At 37.1% G+C, this 18,619-nt stretch overlaps 1 protein-coding gene across 2 annotated transcripts in view; it reads right to left on the bottom strand.

Moving 5' to 3' along the window:
• Positions 1–18,619, bottom strand: part of LOC140330960 (cytidine monophosphate-N-acetylneuraminic acid hydroxylase-like) — a 67,053-nt gene that overhangs the window by 25,857 nt on the left and 22,577 nt on the right. For both annotated transcript variants that reach the window (XM_072411588.1, XM_072411589.1), the window contains exons 4-5: positions 15,032–15,141; positions 5,596–5,786 (exon numbers count right to left, since the gene is read on the bottom strand). In XM_072411588.1, the coding sequence (XP_072267689.1) occupies positions 5,596–5,786; positions 15,032–15,141 (301 nt within the window). The remainder of the gene's footprint in view (positions 1–5,595; positions 5,787–15,031; positions 15,142–18,619) is intronic.

Below are 18,619 nucleotides of genomic sequence, written 5' to 3'. Positions count from 1 at the left end.
TGCTTCGTGAATAAGGCTATTGCCTTCCACAAATTGGTCCTTCGAGCCGGAAACGCTCCACACTGGAAAATCGGACATCAACTGGATGACGGGTCCACAATCACTCACGGACACCGATAAAGACCTTCGGTAATTACAGACCGTAAAAAGAGGCCATCCGCTTGACTCCGTGACCAGTGGGAAGACGTTTCCAACGAACCATAGACAGGAGCTCGTTCAGTGAGGAAGCTTCGCCCTACCTTGTCTCTGTGAGGTTGCACTGTCTCCTTCTGATTCTTCTAAATTGTAAGTAATAATTGCTTTCATATTAATTGCTTGTTCTGATAGGGGGAGAGTTGACCCATAGCTCACGCTGAGGTGAGCCCTTGGTATTGTTAAACAATAGGTGACCCATATGATCACGCTGAGGTGAGTCTTGGGTATTGTTGTACAATAATCTATTAGACGAGTAATAGAAGTCATAGTCTCCCACTATTGGGTCGAGTCCAAGACGCTATTTTCACATTAATTGCTTGTTCTGATGTGGGGGGAGTTGACCCACAGCTCACGCGGAGGTGAGTCTCTGGTATTGTTGAACAATAGGTGACCCATATGATCACGCTGAGGTGAGTCTTGGGTATTGTTGGACAATAATCTATTAGACGAGTAATAGAAGTCATAATCTCCCACTACTGACGCCAGGTGAACAGTGATAGTGTTGAGAAGGATTTATAATGGGATTAAAAAATAGTAAGGAACAGAAGCATAAACCTACTGATGATGAGTGTTCCATGTATAGAAAAATCCCAGCTGGGTAACATTCTGTGCTCTTTGGAAAAAGAAAAATAATTTTTCTGGCCGTCTGCACCCAAAACAATGTAGAGAATTAGTGAAAAACATAAAAGAATGTTGTAGGGAAGGTGCATAACTTTGAATCCTGCTACTCTACTGCCGGTGTTTACTGACACTTCTGAATAATTGTTGTGTAGGATGGTACATGTTAATTGTTGTGTAGTATGTTATATGTGAATAGTTGTGTAGGATTATTATTTGAAAGGAGAGAGGGGAATGTAATTAGGGTTCCTCCTTACTGTGAATCGCCAAGATAGAGTACATTCTATTCTAAGATCTTTTCTCATCCTGTTTAGTTAACATTATAAACCCAGGACAGGTTATGAGCTTGGGTTAGTTAGTGACACCCCTAATGTGTTTATTTTTAGTTAAGAATACTATGAGTCCAGGACTTGACATAGTGTGGAGATGGCAGCAGCAGCAGCATCAGGAGACCACAGAGTGGCAAGGTGACATAGTGTGGAGATGACAGCAGCAGCATCAGGAGACCACAAAGTGACCCGGTGACAGAGTGGGGCGGTGGGTGGCAATACCAGTACCCGCTGACGACGGTGGGTGAAAGAAGGAGCACTTGGCATCTTATCTGTGTCATCAGGCGGGGGGCTCTCGCTTCTGGCTCCAAGCACCCAGCGTGCGCCGGGTGCGACCAGCTCCGAGGACAGTGACAGGTGGGGAGTTTGACTGGAAAGGAACACCTGTTAAACGGTAACGCAGGTGTCCTAAGGCAAGCTCAGGGAGGAAAGAAACTGCCCGTGGAGCAGAAGGGGAAAAGCTTGCTTGATCTTAAATCTCAGTATGAATACAGACCGTGAAAGCGGGGCCTCATGATCCTTCTGACTTTTGGGTTCTAAGCAGGAGGTGTCAGAAAACTTACCACAGGGTAACTGGCTTGTGGCGGCCAAGTGTTCATAGTGACGTCGCTTTTTGATCCTTCGATGCCGGCTCTTCCTATCATTGTGAAGCTGAATTCACCAACCATACTGTTGTCTCTTGGCAATCGCTTCAGTGATCGATTGCTGACGGAATGACTGACGAGGAGCAGGAGGAGGAGGAGCAGGACAATTTGGACCAGCAGAAGATGGAAATGACATACAGCTCCCTTCGGCTGAGGCGGTGGAGCCTTGATTGCCTGAAACCCGCTGCATGACACTGGGTGATGCAGCGGTTGCTGTGGCAGGCTGGACCACCACATCAGAGCCACAGTTCTCCCAGGCCACTTTATGGTGACGCTGCATATGTTGATGCAGGGCCGTGGTGCCAACATTGGCACCCTGGCCACGCTTCACCTTTTGCCCACATATTATACATATTTAGGTGGCTCTTTCACCACAAATAACTGCAACAGTGAAGTGCGTATATATTTTTCTTTTTGTACTGAAATAGGCCACTAAACACTTTCACCACAAATAACTGCAACAGTGAAGTGCGTATATATTTTTCTTTTTGTACTGCAATAGGCCACTAAACGCTTTCACCACAAATAACTGCAACAGTGAACTGCGTATATATTTTTATTTTTGTACTGAAATAGGCCACTAAACGCTTTCACCACAAATAACTGCAACAGTGAACTGCGTATATTTTTCTGGATATATTAATTTCTGGAATGACAGAGCTGTATAATGGCTATTTGGATCCCCAAATAATCTTTCCCTGCACTTGAAAATCGCTTTTCCAGCACTGTCCCTAGCACCTTCTGACGTCTCTCCCTGCACTAAGATGGTGTGAAATGATTCCTCCCTCTCCTTTCCTATAAATCCTCCTATAAATCGTTTTTTGAGATTTTTTCTTACAATGAGGTTTCTCCTAACACTCTCCCTAGCGCCTGCAGACGTCTCTCTCTGCACTCAGAACGCTGTAAAATGTCTTAATCCAAGATGACTGGGGCTGTTTATAGGGCTGTGACATCACACGGCTGGCTGGCTGCTGATTGGCTGCATGCATGGCATTATGGGTCATCCCGCCTTCCCAGAGTTCCTTGCCCCATGTCCTCACACGTGTAGCCGCCATTTTAGAAAAAATTGTGATTCGTTACCACAAATTGCGAGGAAATTCGGATTCGTTGCGAATCGCATTTTTTCTGAAATTCGGATCGAATTCCACTTCGTCAGCTTCGATTCGCTCATCTCTAATTATGATACTTATTCTTTAAGAGAACCTACAAGAAATTCCTGTACATTAGGAGGAAACAGTCTTATATGCAGGCTGAAGAAAAATAGACCTTTTTTTTTTACTTCATAAAATGACAAATGTGTGCAAGTAAGGATAATATAAGTCTGTTACTAATTATTTATGACATTAGATTTATTCAGTCATTGTTGCTTTGAGCAGAGTTATTCACCTTATTAAGGTAATAAATATATTGAAATATAGTAAAATGTAAAAACTAGTTAAGTTACCAAGAATGAACAGGACTATTTGAATTGAATACACATATAAGGATATCTGTTTTGATTCCTGATGTACTATATAACATTAAACCCCAGGAATATACGTGACATCAATTATTTTGATAACACATTCTAATAAAAGTAAGAAATAAAACAATTACCTAAATATCTATATATTATTGTAACATATATTCTTTTAACATTTAGATGCCTTCAAGAAATAGAGCTTTGAACATCAACATACGTAGCATTACCCCTGAGGAAGCCTAGATTGGGCGAAACGCGCCGGGTTAACAAAGCTGCGTCAGAAATACGTATATGTTATATGTTCAATGAATTATAAAATAGTTGGTCTCTGTCTAGCATAGGAGGTAATTGACCTCTAAATAGGAGGAAATACTCCTCTAATTTTTACTGTGGATGTTTATAAAAAGATTTGGGTAATTAACCTCCAAGGATGAGGAAGGAACTGATAAATCTGTACTATTGACATTATTGTTTGTCGTTTCACATTTATGAGAATACTATTGATTTTTGCTGAATACACTAAAAATTGTTGCCAAAAAACCCTGTCTTTGAACTACATTCATTCTAATACCACAAATTTCCAGGGTTGGCGAAATGTAATTTTACTGTCAGGAACTAATCTATAAATTCCCAATCTCTTGTTCTACACTGGTCCCCACTAAAAAAAGACCTTGCAAATTTCAAGTAAACTGATTGTATAATCAGAATTAACAGATTATGTACATAGCAACTGTTCAAGGCTAAAGCTGAGGCTGAACTCCAGCTTTTTTTCCTGTATAACATTAAGATCCTGTTACCTTTATTACATATTTACTATGTTGTAACAAACTTCAGAAGCTGGCTGAAGGAGGTTTGTTCCACTTCCTTCTATAATGACTTTGCGAAAAAACTCAGTCAAACAGCCACTGTTATAGTTTCCGGTATATTTTCCGTTTTGTGAATGATTCAGCTTGCATGCAAGCCAGGAAACTGTCATCTCATATGGAAAGCAGTTCCTCAACACAGTTTAACATGATTTAACACTGATGAGCTTTAATGTGGGCTTTTTAAAATTATATTTACACGTGGACACTGACGGTTTTTAAACTGGTCTTGCTGCTAAGTAATGATAAGGCAAGCATGATTTTATTGCCTACTACGTAACAAAAGTTAACGTTTACCTATGTAAAGATCATGCATAATAAACTGTTTAAAAATTCTGAATAAGCAATGTGAAGTACTTTAAAAGTCATCCCTGAACTCTATAGTCATAATAATTGTAAACAAATGTTTTCTTAAATTTCACACAAAGTACTTGTGGTTCCATGTGCCACCCCATACAATTATGATATAGAGGATGGCAGAAAGCATCACGGTGTGCAACTGTGGACCCACAGTTTGAGCTAATAAAAAGATGGAGATCTTAGAAACAGGTAGCTGGGTAATGAGTATAACTGCTTTTCTTTTGCAATTGTTTTTCTTTTATTGTCAAAATGGCTACAAGGTCACTAATAGTAGAAAGGGTCTTGGTACTGTTTTGTGTTTTCTGTCAGTGATAACTGTTTTCCTCATTTCTTTTGCTTTCTGAAGGACAGGTAGTCAGGTTAAATATCCCAAACATGGGCTTTATACACAAACACACACCCATGAAGGTGGGAGGGGGGATACTTTATATGAAAAGATACTACCTTTAATTTTCTAGTCCTCTTATATGTTGGTTGTGCAGTTATTGTGATTGGAAGGTGATATGAGAGACTTCAATATGAATATTTTTTTTAGCATATTCGGGTTGCTCTGATTCAATGCTTTTTAGTATGATATTTGATTAGTTGCTCCTGTTCTAGATAAGGCACTGCTGTTCTGCTGTCAAACAGGCCAAAACAGCAGGCTTCTGAACTTAAATTAGCTGATTTCACTACATGTTAATATGTGAATATATTATATATGATTGATCAGAGACCTGGGGAGCATACGTCCTAAATTATATGTGGATTATTTTGAAGCATACAAAACCAACCATATTTTACGAATGTTGATTCGATTTATGTTGTTTTAACTTTTGAAAATAAATAATGTTGAGATTTTAAATAGAGGTATATCTTTTTGTTTTCTTTCTCTATACATATAATTTCAAACAAATCCTGAATCTTGGCAAAAATGTTTTAGTATTTATACTCAATATGAGTTGGGATTGGACTTTCTATATACATACCAAACTAATTGCATGATTTCCCTAAATCCCAGAGTCACAGACAATGCTAAAAATGTTCTATTCAAAACTAAAAACAAAAATTTGGACAGAAGTTGCGCTTCAAAACCTAATGTGACATTTATAATACTATTTAATGTTATAAAAGTGTACACTTACCTAAGGTGATCAGAATGCATGTGGCTTATATAAATTAAGTCAGCACGATGCAACCTCTCCAGCCAGTCAGATGGAGGTTCATGAAGCAACCACCATCCTCGAGCAAAGGCAGGGCCAATCAACCAAGGATCAAATACCATGTACTTCTGCCCAAGCTTCAGTTCCATGCAGGCATGAGTTAAATAGGTAATCTGCAAAATATTATTAAAGTTCTGATTATTCAACAGTCAAAATATATTAGCAGATGTTTCACATAATTTACATAAATACAACATGGATTAATGATTTGTTGTTTCATGGATACAAAGGATGGGTGTTTAACGTAAAAATTGTTTTATACTTTAAGCAATCAATAGCTTACATTGTAATTGTTTTCGTTTAAAGATGGTCATACACAAAGACATGTATATGAGAAAATATACATTATTAGCAATTTAACTCAGGGGGTAGAAAGCTGGGAATAGAGAAAAAGTTGTTGACATAGATAGGAACATTTAAGGCATATCATATAGCAAAATACAATCCCATGCATTATGGCTAAGAAATGTATCTTATCTAAATAATGTCACATTTTACTCAAACTCAAGTTTCAAGTTTCCTCATCAGTTTAAAAAAAAATGCTTATGAAAACCTAAATAAAAGGGGTGTCATAGGAATATAAAGCAAACACTACAGAATGAAGTAAACTTTATATTAGGTGTACTGTTTACTAATGATTTAGCACAATAACACCTGAACCACAAATGTAAAACAGGAGTTTTACATTTGTGGATCAGGTGTTATTGTGCTAAATCATTAGTAAACAGTACACCTAATATAAAGTTCACTTTAAAGTTTACCTTTATGGCCCCTGTATTGACTGGTGATGATTTAGTAAACAGCTTTACCCATGCCAATAAGAGGGCTATTTGTGTAACAGAAAAAAACTTTTGTTCTTGAATGGAACTAAACAAGTTGACCTGAAGGTATCAGGAAACATTTGTAATTTTATTTGCAAAATATGTTTTTATGTTCAATTTAAACCACTTTAGGATGCTTTATTACCAAGCAACAAAACTATTTGTTGCTTGGTTATACAGATTCCCATAACAAAATGGGACCTGAGAGCTCTCGCTTCTGCCTCCGACCTAACTTTGCAGTACACAAGTAAAGGATCCTGTAAAGGAGCTCATCTTCTACTTTCCCGGAGTCAGTGCTCACTGTGGCAAGTGATTGGGGTGGCCATCTTGGCAGCATGGCCAGAGCACTCTAATATTGCAACAGAATCTCCTAAGAGATCTCCACAGCATAAGATTCCTTCCCCTCAGATATCATCACCATACAGTGATTGCTTTTTCCTTAAGTTTTCCTTACACATCGCCTCAATCTCCCTACTACTTCTATGCTCTAGCTTCAGAATCATTGTCTTGGTGAACTGGTTTTGTGTTTTACCCTATGTGTAAGGTCCTACACTCCTGCCAGTTCGCTCTCACATTCCATACATGGATGTGATCCCTTTCCATTATCTATGGATGTGTCCCCAGCTGTATCTGCTGTATCAGGGTCGCAACCTCTTTTTTCTTCCACATCTCAGGAGGTTTTTGACCTTTTGCGACGTTACTTTGACAAAAAGTTTCAAACACTGCAATCCTCAATTGATTACACCCTGCAACAAATCTCTAGTAATACTACGAGTATACCCAAGTTGGAACAGGAGGTTGGTGACTTAGAAGATCAATCACAGGTCATCAAAGTCAACCGTTTCACTACAACCCACTCAGCTTGCATCCCTAGCTGGGAAATATGGGGATCTTGCAAATAGTGAATATCTCTCTAATCTACATTTTCTGGAGATACCAGAAATGCTTCAATGCCTGTATCTAAAAAAAATTGGCACAGTGGATCTCCTGCGTGCTCTTCATTTGGATCCGCTCTCTCCACGTGGGCTTGGGCGCATTCATCAGACCGGTGCAGGAAAAGATGCTGCAAGCCACGATCCTTGTGCAAAAATCGCCCTCACTTTTTGAATAAACAAACTTTTCCTTTCTGCTTACAAAAAAGCTGGATCCCTAAAGGTTAATGGATTCCAGATTTCTCCACCTTGGTCACACAGCAGCAAATAATTTTTTATCCTGCTTGCAACTTTTTTGTTGCTAATAAACTCTGGTTTGCCCTATTGTACCTGGCTAAATTGAAAGTCACAGTCAAGGGGGCTACTTTATTACTGGATGACCCTGATTCTGTATTGCTGCACCTGCAATAATTGCTTGCAACATCACCTGTGGAATGTTACTTTGTTAAAATGATTTTTTTTAGTCTTCTAGAAATGTTATGCACACATTTTGTGTGGTTCAGTTTGCAGGGCAGTGGAAATAGATTTATCAATAAATCTGTTTTGCAAAGTTTAGTATCTTGGTTCCACTTGCCCTTATATGATACTCAGTTCTCATGTTTATATTACTGTAACATGTATCTGGCTTTGTATCTGTTCAGGTTTAGTAAGATTAGTACCTTTTTTTTCAATAAATTTATCAATAAATCTGTTTTGCAAAGTTTAGTATCTTGGTTCCACTTGCCCTTATATGATACTCAGTTCTCATGTTTATATTATTGTGACATGTATCTGGCTTTGTATCTGTTCAGGTTTAGTAAGATTAGTACATTCCCTCAGGGAATGATAGACGTGTTTTAACAATTTTCAGTTTAAAAACAAAAAAAAATGGTTTACAGTGCAATATTTTTGGTGTACTTTTTCTATGAGTACTATTTTTAGTATTTCAGCAGCTTCCTTAATATGTACAAGAATTTTATTGCTAAATATTTGGTATGCTTGCCAGCTTAAACTGTACAATTATTTACGACACATCACATGGTACTTGGAAAGGGAGCTAGAACATGACCCTCCTATGGATATTGACTAATTATCTATGCAAGCACTTAAATATTCCAATGTTACGGTGTGAGTTACATGTTCAGTCAAATAACTTGGTAAATTGCACTATCGTTTGTTCATTGTACCCTCTGTATGACACTTAAGATTTTATTTTATCTACATTATTATTTACGCAAATGTGCTTATATGTGAATTGTGATCATTACACATTTTTTTGTATCTTGAAAATTTTATATATTATGTTGTACTTGATTTCACGTGTATTACTGTTTACCACTGTTAAACCTTAATAAAAATAATATTAAAAAAAAAAAATACGCTGATATATATATTACATCAATATATACTGTACCAACAATATGGTTTAGAGAATAGAAGCCAATGTATGAATACAGTGGTACCTTGGTATAAGTCCTTAATCTGTTCCAGATCCTTGGACTTATACCAAACAGGACTTTTACCAAAAGATTTTTCCCATAAGAAATAAAAGGAAAAAGAATAATCCGTTCCCATGAAAAAAAAATCCTATTGTTATTGGCATATTATACATTGATGGGGCTGTATGAAATAGTTTAAACACTGCTTAATACTAAAATACATACATACAAAAGCAATTAGATGAAATAAATGAAAATTTAACATCACTTTACCTTGCTGGGAAGAGTCGAGTGCTTACTAGGATGGTGCTGAGAAGGGAGGAGGAAGAGATGTTATGTAATTCACAGAGAGTTATAGCTCTATAGTTGTTCACTGAATGGTAGCAACTGGAGTACTGACGCTCGTGGGCAGTCGTGGCTTGGTCTCAAGAGAGGTAAATAAGGGTAGTGTGCGGTGTTATGACTCATTTTGACCCATACAATTTCGAGCACCAAAGTTGTATACCAAGCAAAATTTTTCGTGTCCAAACAGGACTTGTACCAAGTTGGACTTATTCCAAAACGGACTTATACCGAGGTACAACTGTGTTTGTAAAAAAGAATCCCTAAAACTGTGGAGATTATTAATTTGGTTTCAAATGTAACTGCATTATTAAATATGGTGTTGGAAAGGTCTCAAGATACCACAAATGAATTGGACTGTGAACGTTGATCCCTGAGTCCCAAAAGCAATGATCCAGCTTGCTCTAGAGAAATTACTTTTAGTTTTTTACTTTTGTGGTTAATCATTTGAGAAATTTCAGAAGAAAATAAAATGGATGGACATTAGGAGGTATAGGAGCTAGGATTTTGAGGCAGGAGGCTTATCCTAGACATAGCCTTTTACGTACACCTTTGGGTAATGTGGCACTGGGGGTGTGCCAGGTAGGATGTATGCCTGTTTTATGTCTTGTCTTTGGTCCTTATCCTCAGTTAAGTCTTTTGACCTTAAATAAATACCATGGCGCTTTTGGCAACTATTTCATGGAAATAAAAGGATTAAACATCTCATGAGAAATGCTTCTCAGTCCTAGAGAAATTACCCCACCAAGGGGCCCAGGTAGCTTTTTTACAGAAAACACATTTTCGTATGGGTAAAGGGCCATTGCTTCGCAACAGGTACTTCCTATTGAAATAACACTGTTTTTCCTGTTATTCTGAATTGAAAGGATTAAGTATACTCATTTCGAGTTCTGTGACATGGGAATTACAAGATATATATACTGATCAGGATAGCAGAGTGCTGATGTGTAAGGGGACTCTAAATGGTAATAAGGTCACCCTTGCTACAGTCACAATTGAGTTCTGTATGCCACAATTAGAACAGGTGAAGTTTTTAGAAAAATTAGTAGATAGGTAGAGTAGATAAGATGGAAGACTTTAGAGAAGACTTTTGGATATTAGGTGGTGAGTTTAATTCTTAGATGTTTTGGGACCGTTCTTTATAAAGGCATAAAATACACTGGCAGAGGGCAAATGACTCCCGCGGGACTCCCTGGGGGTGCACTTTTTTGTTATACCTAAAGAGGGCAAGGTTCCAAGTGTGTGCCCCAGTTATATGAGGTATTTACAAATATATTAAGATTTAAAACTATTTACCAAATTTCTAATTAGTTCACTTTGACCAGGTGGGTTTATGCCTTCTCGTGAAGCAAGAGATAATACAATTAGTTTATTAACTGGTTACAGGCTGCCAATTTAGGGAAAATACCAGCGCTATTGTTGAATAGGTGCTGAAAAAGCATTTCATAGGGTGAGATGGGTATTTTTGAATTATACACTTAAATACATCAGGTTAAAAACAAGAATGGTATTGTGGATCCTCTGGGTATACTGTCACCCCTCAACCAGTGTAAAAGTATGTCTGAAACTTTTAATATTTTAAACTGGACACAACATGCGGATGCCCACTTTCTCCACTTATATTTATATTGATACTATAGGCATTGAGATATTAACAGAAGGTAGAGTCAACAGAAGGTAGCAGCCTTTAGAGACGACTTGATTTTTGTGATCTCCAATCCAATATTATCACTTCGCAGCCAAATTATGGAGTTAAAAATATATGGGATTGTTTCCAATTATAATAGCAATTATTCTAAATTAGATGCATTAAATATCTCCCTACACTTTATAATAAACCTAGTACAATCATATTTCTTTAGGTGGGCTGATAAGGCGATTAAATATCTCTGTACCTATATCTTGAGCAATACAATAAATATTTTTCATTTAAATTTCGTGCCACTAATAACTAAATTAAAGATAGAATTACAGAAATGTGTGAAGGGGACTTTTTCATGGTTTTAATAGGTTTCTAAAAAAATTAATGTTTTGATTTCTATATCTATTGCAAGTACTACCTATAGATGTCCTAGCTTTTTTTTTCACCAGTTACATTCTTTGATTTTTAATTTTGAGGGTGGGGTGTGAAAGCCACAGATTTGTAAGATTCTTTTGTTTTTCCCTAGAAAAATAAGTGGGCTACTGATTCCAAATTTTTATTTGTATTATGTTGCCTCCCTGTTGATAAAAGTAGTAGATTGATATTGGTATAGTGAATTTAAAAAATGGATAGCTCTGGAACAATCATTCGTTGTCTCAATGGAGGGCAAATCAATAGTCTCACTTTTAACAAAAGCTCATACCTTATAGTGAATATAATCGACCTCTTACAAGGTTTGAGAAAATATGTTTAAAGGCAGGAGACATGTTCCACTTTAGTCTAGTTCCACTAATATGTAAACTTTAGTTTAGTTCCACTAATATGTAAACTTTAGTTTAGTTCTAATAATATGTATAATTATTGCACTTATTTGCTTTATTTAAATCTGGTAAATATAACATAAAAAGTGTTGTTATATCTGTTCAATAACTGCAAAAGTACTCGGGAATACAAACCCCCCCAAAAAAGGGACTGAAAGGTATCGTACATAGTTTTATAAAAGAATGATTTAACACGTCTAAAATTTAATAAAAAGTTAATGTATTACATTGTAATGAACACCAAATAAGCACTGGTTTGCAAATAATAATCTGTGTCCTGTTACCAACCAACCAAATATTTACCTAGTAAATTAAATTACTTTGGCAAAGACCTTACCACCTATACAATGGGTATCTAAGCAAATACACAATCATAATTCACTGCAGAAAGTACATTTGTTATATCCTTAGGAAAAGGTACCTTACTTTGGAAAAAGTTACAACTTTACAATGCTGGGTAGTATTGCCAAAGCAGGGTGCAGCATACTTACTCAGCTCTCATCCACACACACCCCAGTCCCGAAAGTAGTAAAACCCCATTTTGTAAAGATGGACATTATGGTATAGAAATACACTTCTCCTGCTACACTTTGATGCCCTGTGATGTAAGAGGGTTTATGGGGGAAGCTAATGGCTGTGTGAAATATTTTTTGAATTATTGATTACTATAATCCTAACAATTCATTTTTTTTTGGTTAGTACAGTACTAATTGTGTCTACAGACCTGTATCTAATTGTATCAATATGGTAGTGATTGTGACATGATGGTTTTAGTTGTGTGTTGTGTTGTATGGTACTACAGAATCCAGCAGAATAGGACTTACACGAAGTGTTAGGCATGTGTATACACTTTAAAAACACTTTACACTTAAGGATTTTGGCATGTGTATACACTTGACAGGGCTGCACAACAAAAATTGCTTGAATATGCATTCATTGTTTTGCTTATGGAGAGGAAGATGAAAACGCAGACAAACTTCAGTTTTCCTTAAAGTGATCCAGAATATGTCAGTCAGAATAAAAGGCTCTTAAAACAAGCTAGAATGTGCAGAGTCATGTGTTTCCTAGATTTAGATTTACTATTAACAGGATTTACTATTCTCTACAGACAAAGAACAATGTGAAACATTCTTTGTTTTCTATAAAATGACCAAGAACTATTCAGTTTTATGTTGGTTTTTTTGAATAATAATTTTTTATGATGACAAGGTACAATATGGAGAATAGTTCAGAGATATGGACAGCTGAAAAAATATGCGCAGCCACTGAGCAATTCATTAGGGACATGTATCTGTACCTACTGTACCTGCTAACTCATGCAATATTCTAACCTTCCACTTATATGGCAGCACCACAATGCATTATATTATGCAGATACATGTTAGTTAATGTTTATCTGAATACCAGAAAGGATAAACAAGCTGTGTGCTGTAAATGGCTTAATGTGAAAACATATTAATGTAATGTTGAGCTTCCATGGCTGAAAGAACTTAAATTCAGTGATTGGAAGGGGTGGGCCAGTAAATCTGAAGAGGAAAGAGTTAGATAATGCTGGAAGTATTCCATCCAGAAAATAGAAGGAGCTCTATTCTACTTGTTGCAGCTTCTAGTGCACTCTGTGAGAAGCTTCTAATGTTCAGTGATTTATGATTTCAGTTTAGAAAAGTAGTATATGCAACTGTGCAGAATAATGGTAGGGCTGGACTTCAACTTAAATGTGGCATATGCGAATAATGTAATCATTAATATATTAAGTGTAAGTAAATACTGTGACGAATGCCCTGTCAGCCCTGCACCCCTGCGCATAGACTTTTCAGCATGCTCAGCAACAGTCCATGCATCAGCAGGCTGAGGAGGGGCCATCACGGGGCAAGGTTAACCACTCTGGTAACCCTTGGCACACACACCATCACAGGTAGACTGCCACCACGTGCTTAGACGGATGCACGCACCATTACCCTTGACAACCGTAGGTATGCTCCTGCTTCTTTAGTGTCACACGCTGCCATTCCAGACAGGGATGTCTCAGAAATCACAATGTTATTAGTAGCGTTTCGGGTTAGCAAGTTACACTATTTCTACTTCGAGCATTCAGAGATTCAGCATTCACCTTTTAATAGTGTTTAATAAGTAAAAACATACAAAAACAGTGCACAAACAAATTATAGAAAAATACAGATCGATAGCAGAACTATAGCATAGAACAGCATAAAATAAAATGGAAAACTATGAAATAATACTTAGGTAGAGTTGGTTTTCCTTGATCCAGGTTGCGGTGTAAAGTCCAAGTTATTAGCCAGTCACTGGGCTTCCTGCAGTGCTCAATGAGGCAGTGCTGTTGTCCTTAGCAACAAGATGATGTCAGTGAGAGCTTCCCCTGCTGGTCTTACATGGCTTTTTCTATGCCGACAACAGAGGTGGGACTAATGGGACCATCCAATGATAGCAGGGTGGGAGCTGTCTGAAGGGCTGTCTCCACATGGATTATGGACACTTCCAAAATGTCCTTGTTCTAGCCATTATTAATATTTTCATAAGTATAGGTTTTATGAACTGCCAACCCCTAGAATAATAATCACCACTAAATAAGGAGCTTACAGAAACCAAACTAGGCATGTCTGGGAGTTATGGTTTACCAGGGCATGCTACATATGGTTTCCAGGGTTTTCTGAGGCCTAGGAGAACAGTTCTTGGTCTCAAAATGCTAACCATAACGATCCAACTCCAAATCAGTCAACTACTACTTTATGCAGAATGGTATATTGGAAATATAAAGATTATGAATAAATGTGTTTCAGAATACATCTCAGAGTTCAATCAGGGCCACTCTGCTAGCCTTATCTAAGTTGTATGACATATGGAAACACAAAACTTCAACTTTTACAATGGGTGCTGTAAACTACTGGGTGTGGAGGATGTTAGTTGTCAGATCAAGAAATATCTGATAAGGGGAAATTAATGACCCTGGTCTGTTAGAGAGGCAATTTCCAACAAAGACATTTTAATGGAAGACCATTTGTTATATTTAAAGGGAAAATTAGTTTTTTTTTTCCCACAATATCACAAGTACATTGTGTCATTATACAGAACCTTCCAGGCTTAAAGTTGAACATCAATGATGGGTGCATTATTATCATTAATATTAGAGTTAATATTATTATTATTATTATTATTATTAATAAACAGGATTTATATAGCGCCAACATATTACAAAGCGCTGTACATTAAATGGGGGTTGCAAATGACAGACAGATACAGACAGTGACACAGGAGGAGGAGAGGTCCCTGCCCCGAAGAGCTTACAATATAGGAGGTGGGGGAATTACACAATAAACCTAAATATAATAATTTGCTTAAAAATGTTTTTCATTAAAAAGCATACCTGTAATTCACCTGGTTCCAGGTCTACTGGAGTTTTTGGATCAGAGTCCCAGGGATTTGGAGGATTTAGTTCTACAAGTGATAAACCATTGTCCTCGTCTCTTTCAATGACTGCAGAAAATGTAAAGTATTAACATTTTAATTGAATACATTGTAAAGGGCATTGGTAAAACATTTGTTGAACAGTACACATCTGAAAACAGTATCATTGCAGTTCAGTCAGCTTTTTTACCTGTCAGTGTGTTCCCTGTTAGTACATAAGGATGTAGCATACCCAACTAGCTACCTGTGCTGGTCCTCCCTAGTAATAATATCCTATAGACAGCTATACTGTTTAGTCCTGACAAAACTGCAGGTCTTGTATAACACCATTCAAAAACTTTGAGGATAGTAATAGTATTCTTATGTTTATTTGAAAATCCACTTCCTAAATAGAATACACAATCCCCTCTGATTGAAACATTGATTTCTTTAGAAGAATAATGATATATGCACCCATGTCTTTTACATATTGATACAATATTGAATATTTTCATAAAACAGTTCAAGGATCTATTATTTAAAATCTTAGTTGTTAAAATTATAGTTCTATTGTGGGTTTAACAGGAACAGGAAGATATGGAGAAGATAGACTATTCTGGATGAACGGGGGTAATAGAGCAGGAATAGATCTGGTCCTGGATTAAAACCATATGCCAACTAAGAGCAAACGATTTTAAAGAAATCTTTTCCAAGGTTTATTGGTTCGATTGGTGTGCAAACATAGGATTGCAACACTTACAGACTAATCTCTGAAACCACAAAAAACAGACCCTCTTGGCAGCATTAGTGCCGTGGTTAGTGGAAAGGCAGATTACAGCAGGGAGCAGTGCAGAAAAAAAGAGGGGATAACAACTATGGAGGGGACTAATTCTGTGCTTTGATTAGGTGAGTACATTATTTTATGATCTCTGTGATACTTTTACTTTTACTACTGCTTCTAATTCTACTGCTTTAATTTAGCAGAAACTATTGTGTAGGGTCTTCCCTCTTCCGATGTTATCTGTGATATAATAAGCTAATGTTCATGCAGAGTAATGCCTAATTACTCCAAAAGGGAAACTATAGTGGTATTTGTTAAACTGTACAATACATTTTATGTGGACATTTGATCAGCAATTTAGAAAAGGGTGATATCCTAGACCCTATGTAGTCTCTGATCCACCCCGCTGATCCAGCCAGCACAGTTCTAGAAAAACATTCTTTGGACAGATGAAACCAAGATCAACCTTTACCAGAATAATGGCAAGAAAAAAGTATGGAGAAGGCGTGGAACAACTCATGATCCAAAGCATAGCACATCATCTGTAAAACATGGCGGAGGCAGTGTGATGGCTTCGGCGTGCATGGCTGCCATGGCACTGGGACACTAGTGTTTATTCATGATGTGACACAGGACAGAAGCAGCTGAATGAATTCTGAGGTGTTCAGAGACATACTGTCTGCTCAAATCCAGCTAAATGCAGTCACATTGATTGGGAGGTGTTTCATAATACAGGTAGACAATGACCCAAAACATACAGCCAAAGCAACCCAGGAATTTATTAAAGCAAATAAGTGGAATATTCTTGAATGGCCAAGTCAGTCACCTGATCTGAACCCAATTGAGCATGCATTTCATTTGTTGAGGACTAAACTTCTGACATAAAGGCCCACAAACCAACAGGAACTGAAAGCCGCTGCAGTAAAGGCCTGACAGAGCATTAAAAAGGAGGAAACCCAGCATCTGGTGATGTCCATGAGTTCAAGACTACAGGCTTTCATCGCCAGCAAAGGGTTTTCTACCAAGTATTAGAAATGAACATTTTATTTTCACCTTTTTCATTTGTCCAATTACTTTTGAGCCCCTCAAATGAAGTGATTGTGTTAAAAAAAGGCTTTAGTTCCTCACATTTTATGCAATCTTTTTGTTCAACCCACTGAATTAAAGCTGAACATCTGACTTGTTTAATTTAAAATTAATTGTGGTAATGTACAGAACCAAAATTAGAAAAAAAAGTTGTTTCTGTCCAAATATTTATGGACCTAAGTGTAATATATATATATTTAGTGACTACAAGGCTAGGTTTTATGTTGAAGTTCCTTTCTTTTTGTGTTTGTTTAGGAACAAACAACACACAACAAACAACAACACTGTACAACACCATTACTGTTTTAAACAGGATCTATAAACATACCACGTTATTTAACAAAATTAAAGGACTGCTGTCTGTACATTTCAATACCAAGCGGCTGCATCCTCCACCATATGTAAGTCGGAGATTGGTAGTTGGACTCTGCTAGATAAGCAGCCATTCCAGGCACATAGACCAGTGCAGGGATTTATCTCAAAAAGATAGTGTGTTTATTGGTGTTGTTAACAATATATACACTGTGCTGTACAATGCTCCAAAACTAAAAGAAAAAAAACTTCAAAACCAAATGTAACCATGTAGTTACAGGTTTTCTACCAGCCAGTTACAGTTCATACTTGCAACCAGTCTCACAAGTTCACTTATCTTCTCTACTTCTTTGACCAATCTTTACTAACTAAAATACTATATATTTTTAGCGATGCCTTTGATGGCCTAACTACCTGGGGGGGCTATACTGAGAACAAGGAAAAATTTGTGCTGTCCTGGAACAAAATAATAAGTTAAGAATATCACCCTAGATTGAATAGGCAATTTACCTTTATTAATTGGGAAGAACCAAGAAGATATAATTTTTGGTAAACTGACTGGAGATCAGATTTAGACCAAATTAGTTGTCCAAATAGTATTAAAGGGACAATCATAAAGCCAACTATATGCATTTCCTGCTAAAACCAAAAGCAAAATGACTTTAAAAAACTGCTAATTATACAAAAATGTGTTAAGAAATGTGTTTATTATTTTATTACTATTATTATCATTTAGACTTAGACTAAGTTTTGATGTTTTGTAATTGCCCACTTATTTAGGCTTAGTCTACACGGACTGTTTCCCCAGCGTTTAATCTGAGGCTTTTAAAGCCCATGTCTGAAGTCCACATGCATTCCAATGGGCTAATCTACACCAGGCTAATTCCTTCAGGCACATTTTTGTGCGTTATCTTAAATGTTGCTTGCAACATTTAAAAAAGTAAAACGCTGGATAAACGCGGGAAAACGCATGAAAACCCTTAAAAACAATTGGGGCTTTTATAAACATTTTTAGCAGGACTTTGGACTCTGGAAGCCCCCTTTAATAAGGAGACTCCCAGATCTCCACCCCCCACCCTGGGGAATGAGTACAGGGGTACATAAAACCCTTACTCATTCCATGAAAGGGTTAAAATATAAGTAAAAAATAGGACAAGGCTTTAATGCTAATTTATTTTATTAAATGTGTGTTTTTGTGTAACTAAATTTTTTTTTACAGGTTATCCCAATGACAGGATGATTCCTATGGCTGCAATCCTGACATGAGCACAGCCCTGGGAATCCTCCTGACAGTGAGGGATTGCAGGGCACTAGGGGTTAAATGAGGACAAGGCTCTCCATTCACCTCTAGTGTTCTGTGATTGGCTGAGGTTTTACATTTCTCAGCCA

Source organism: Pyxicephalus adspersus, chromosome 5 (genome assembly GCF_032062135.1).
Source record: "Pyxicephalus adspersus chromosome 5, UCB_Pads_2.0, whole genome shotgun sequence".
Classification (NCBI taxonomy): domain Eukaryota; kingdom Metazoa; phylum Chordata; class Amphibia; order Anura; family Pyxicephalidae; genus Pyxicephalus; species Pyxicephalus adspersus.
This window is presented reverse-complemented; position numbering and strand designations above follow the sequence as displayed.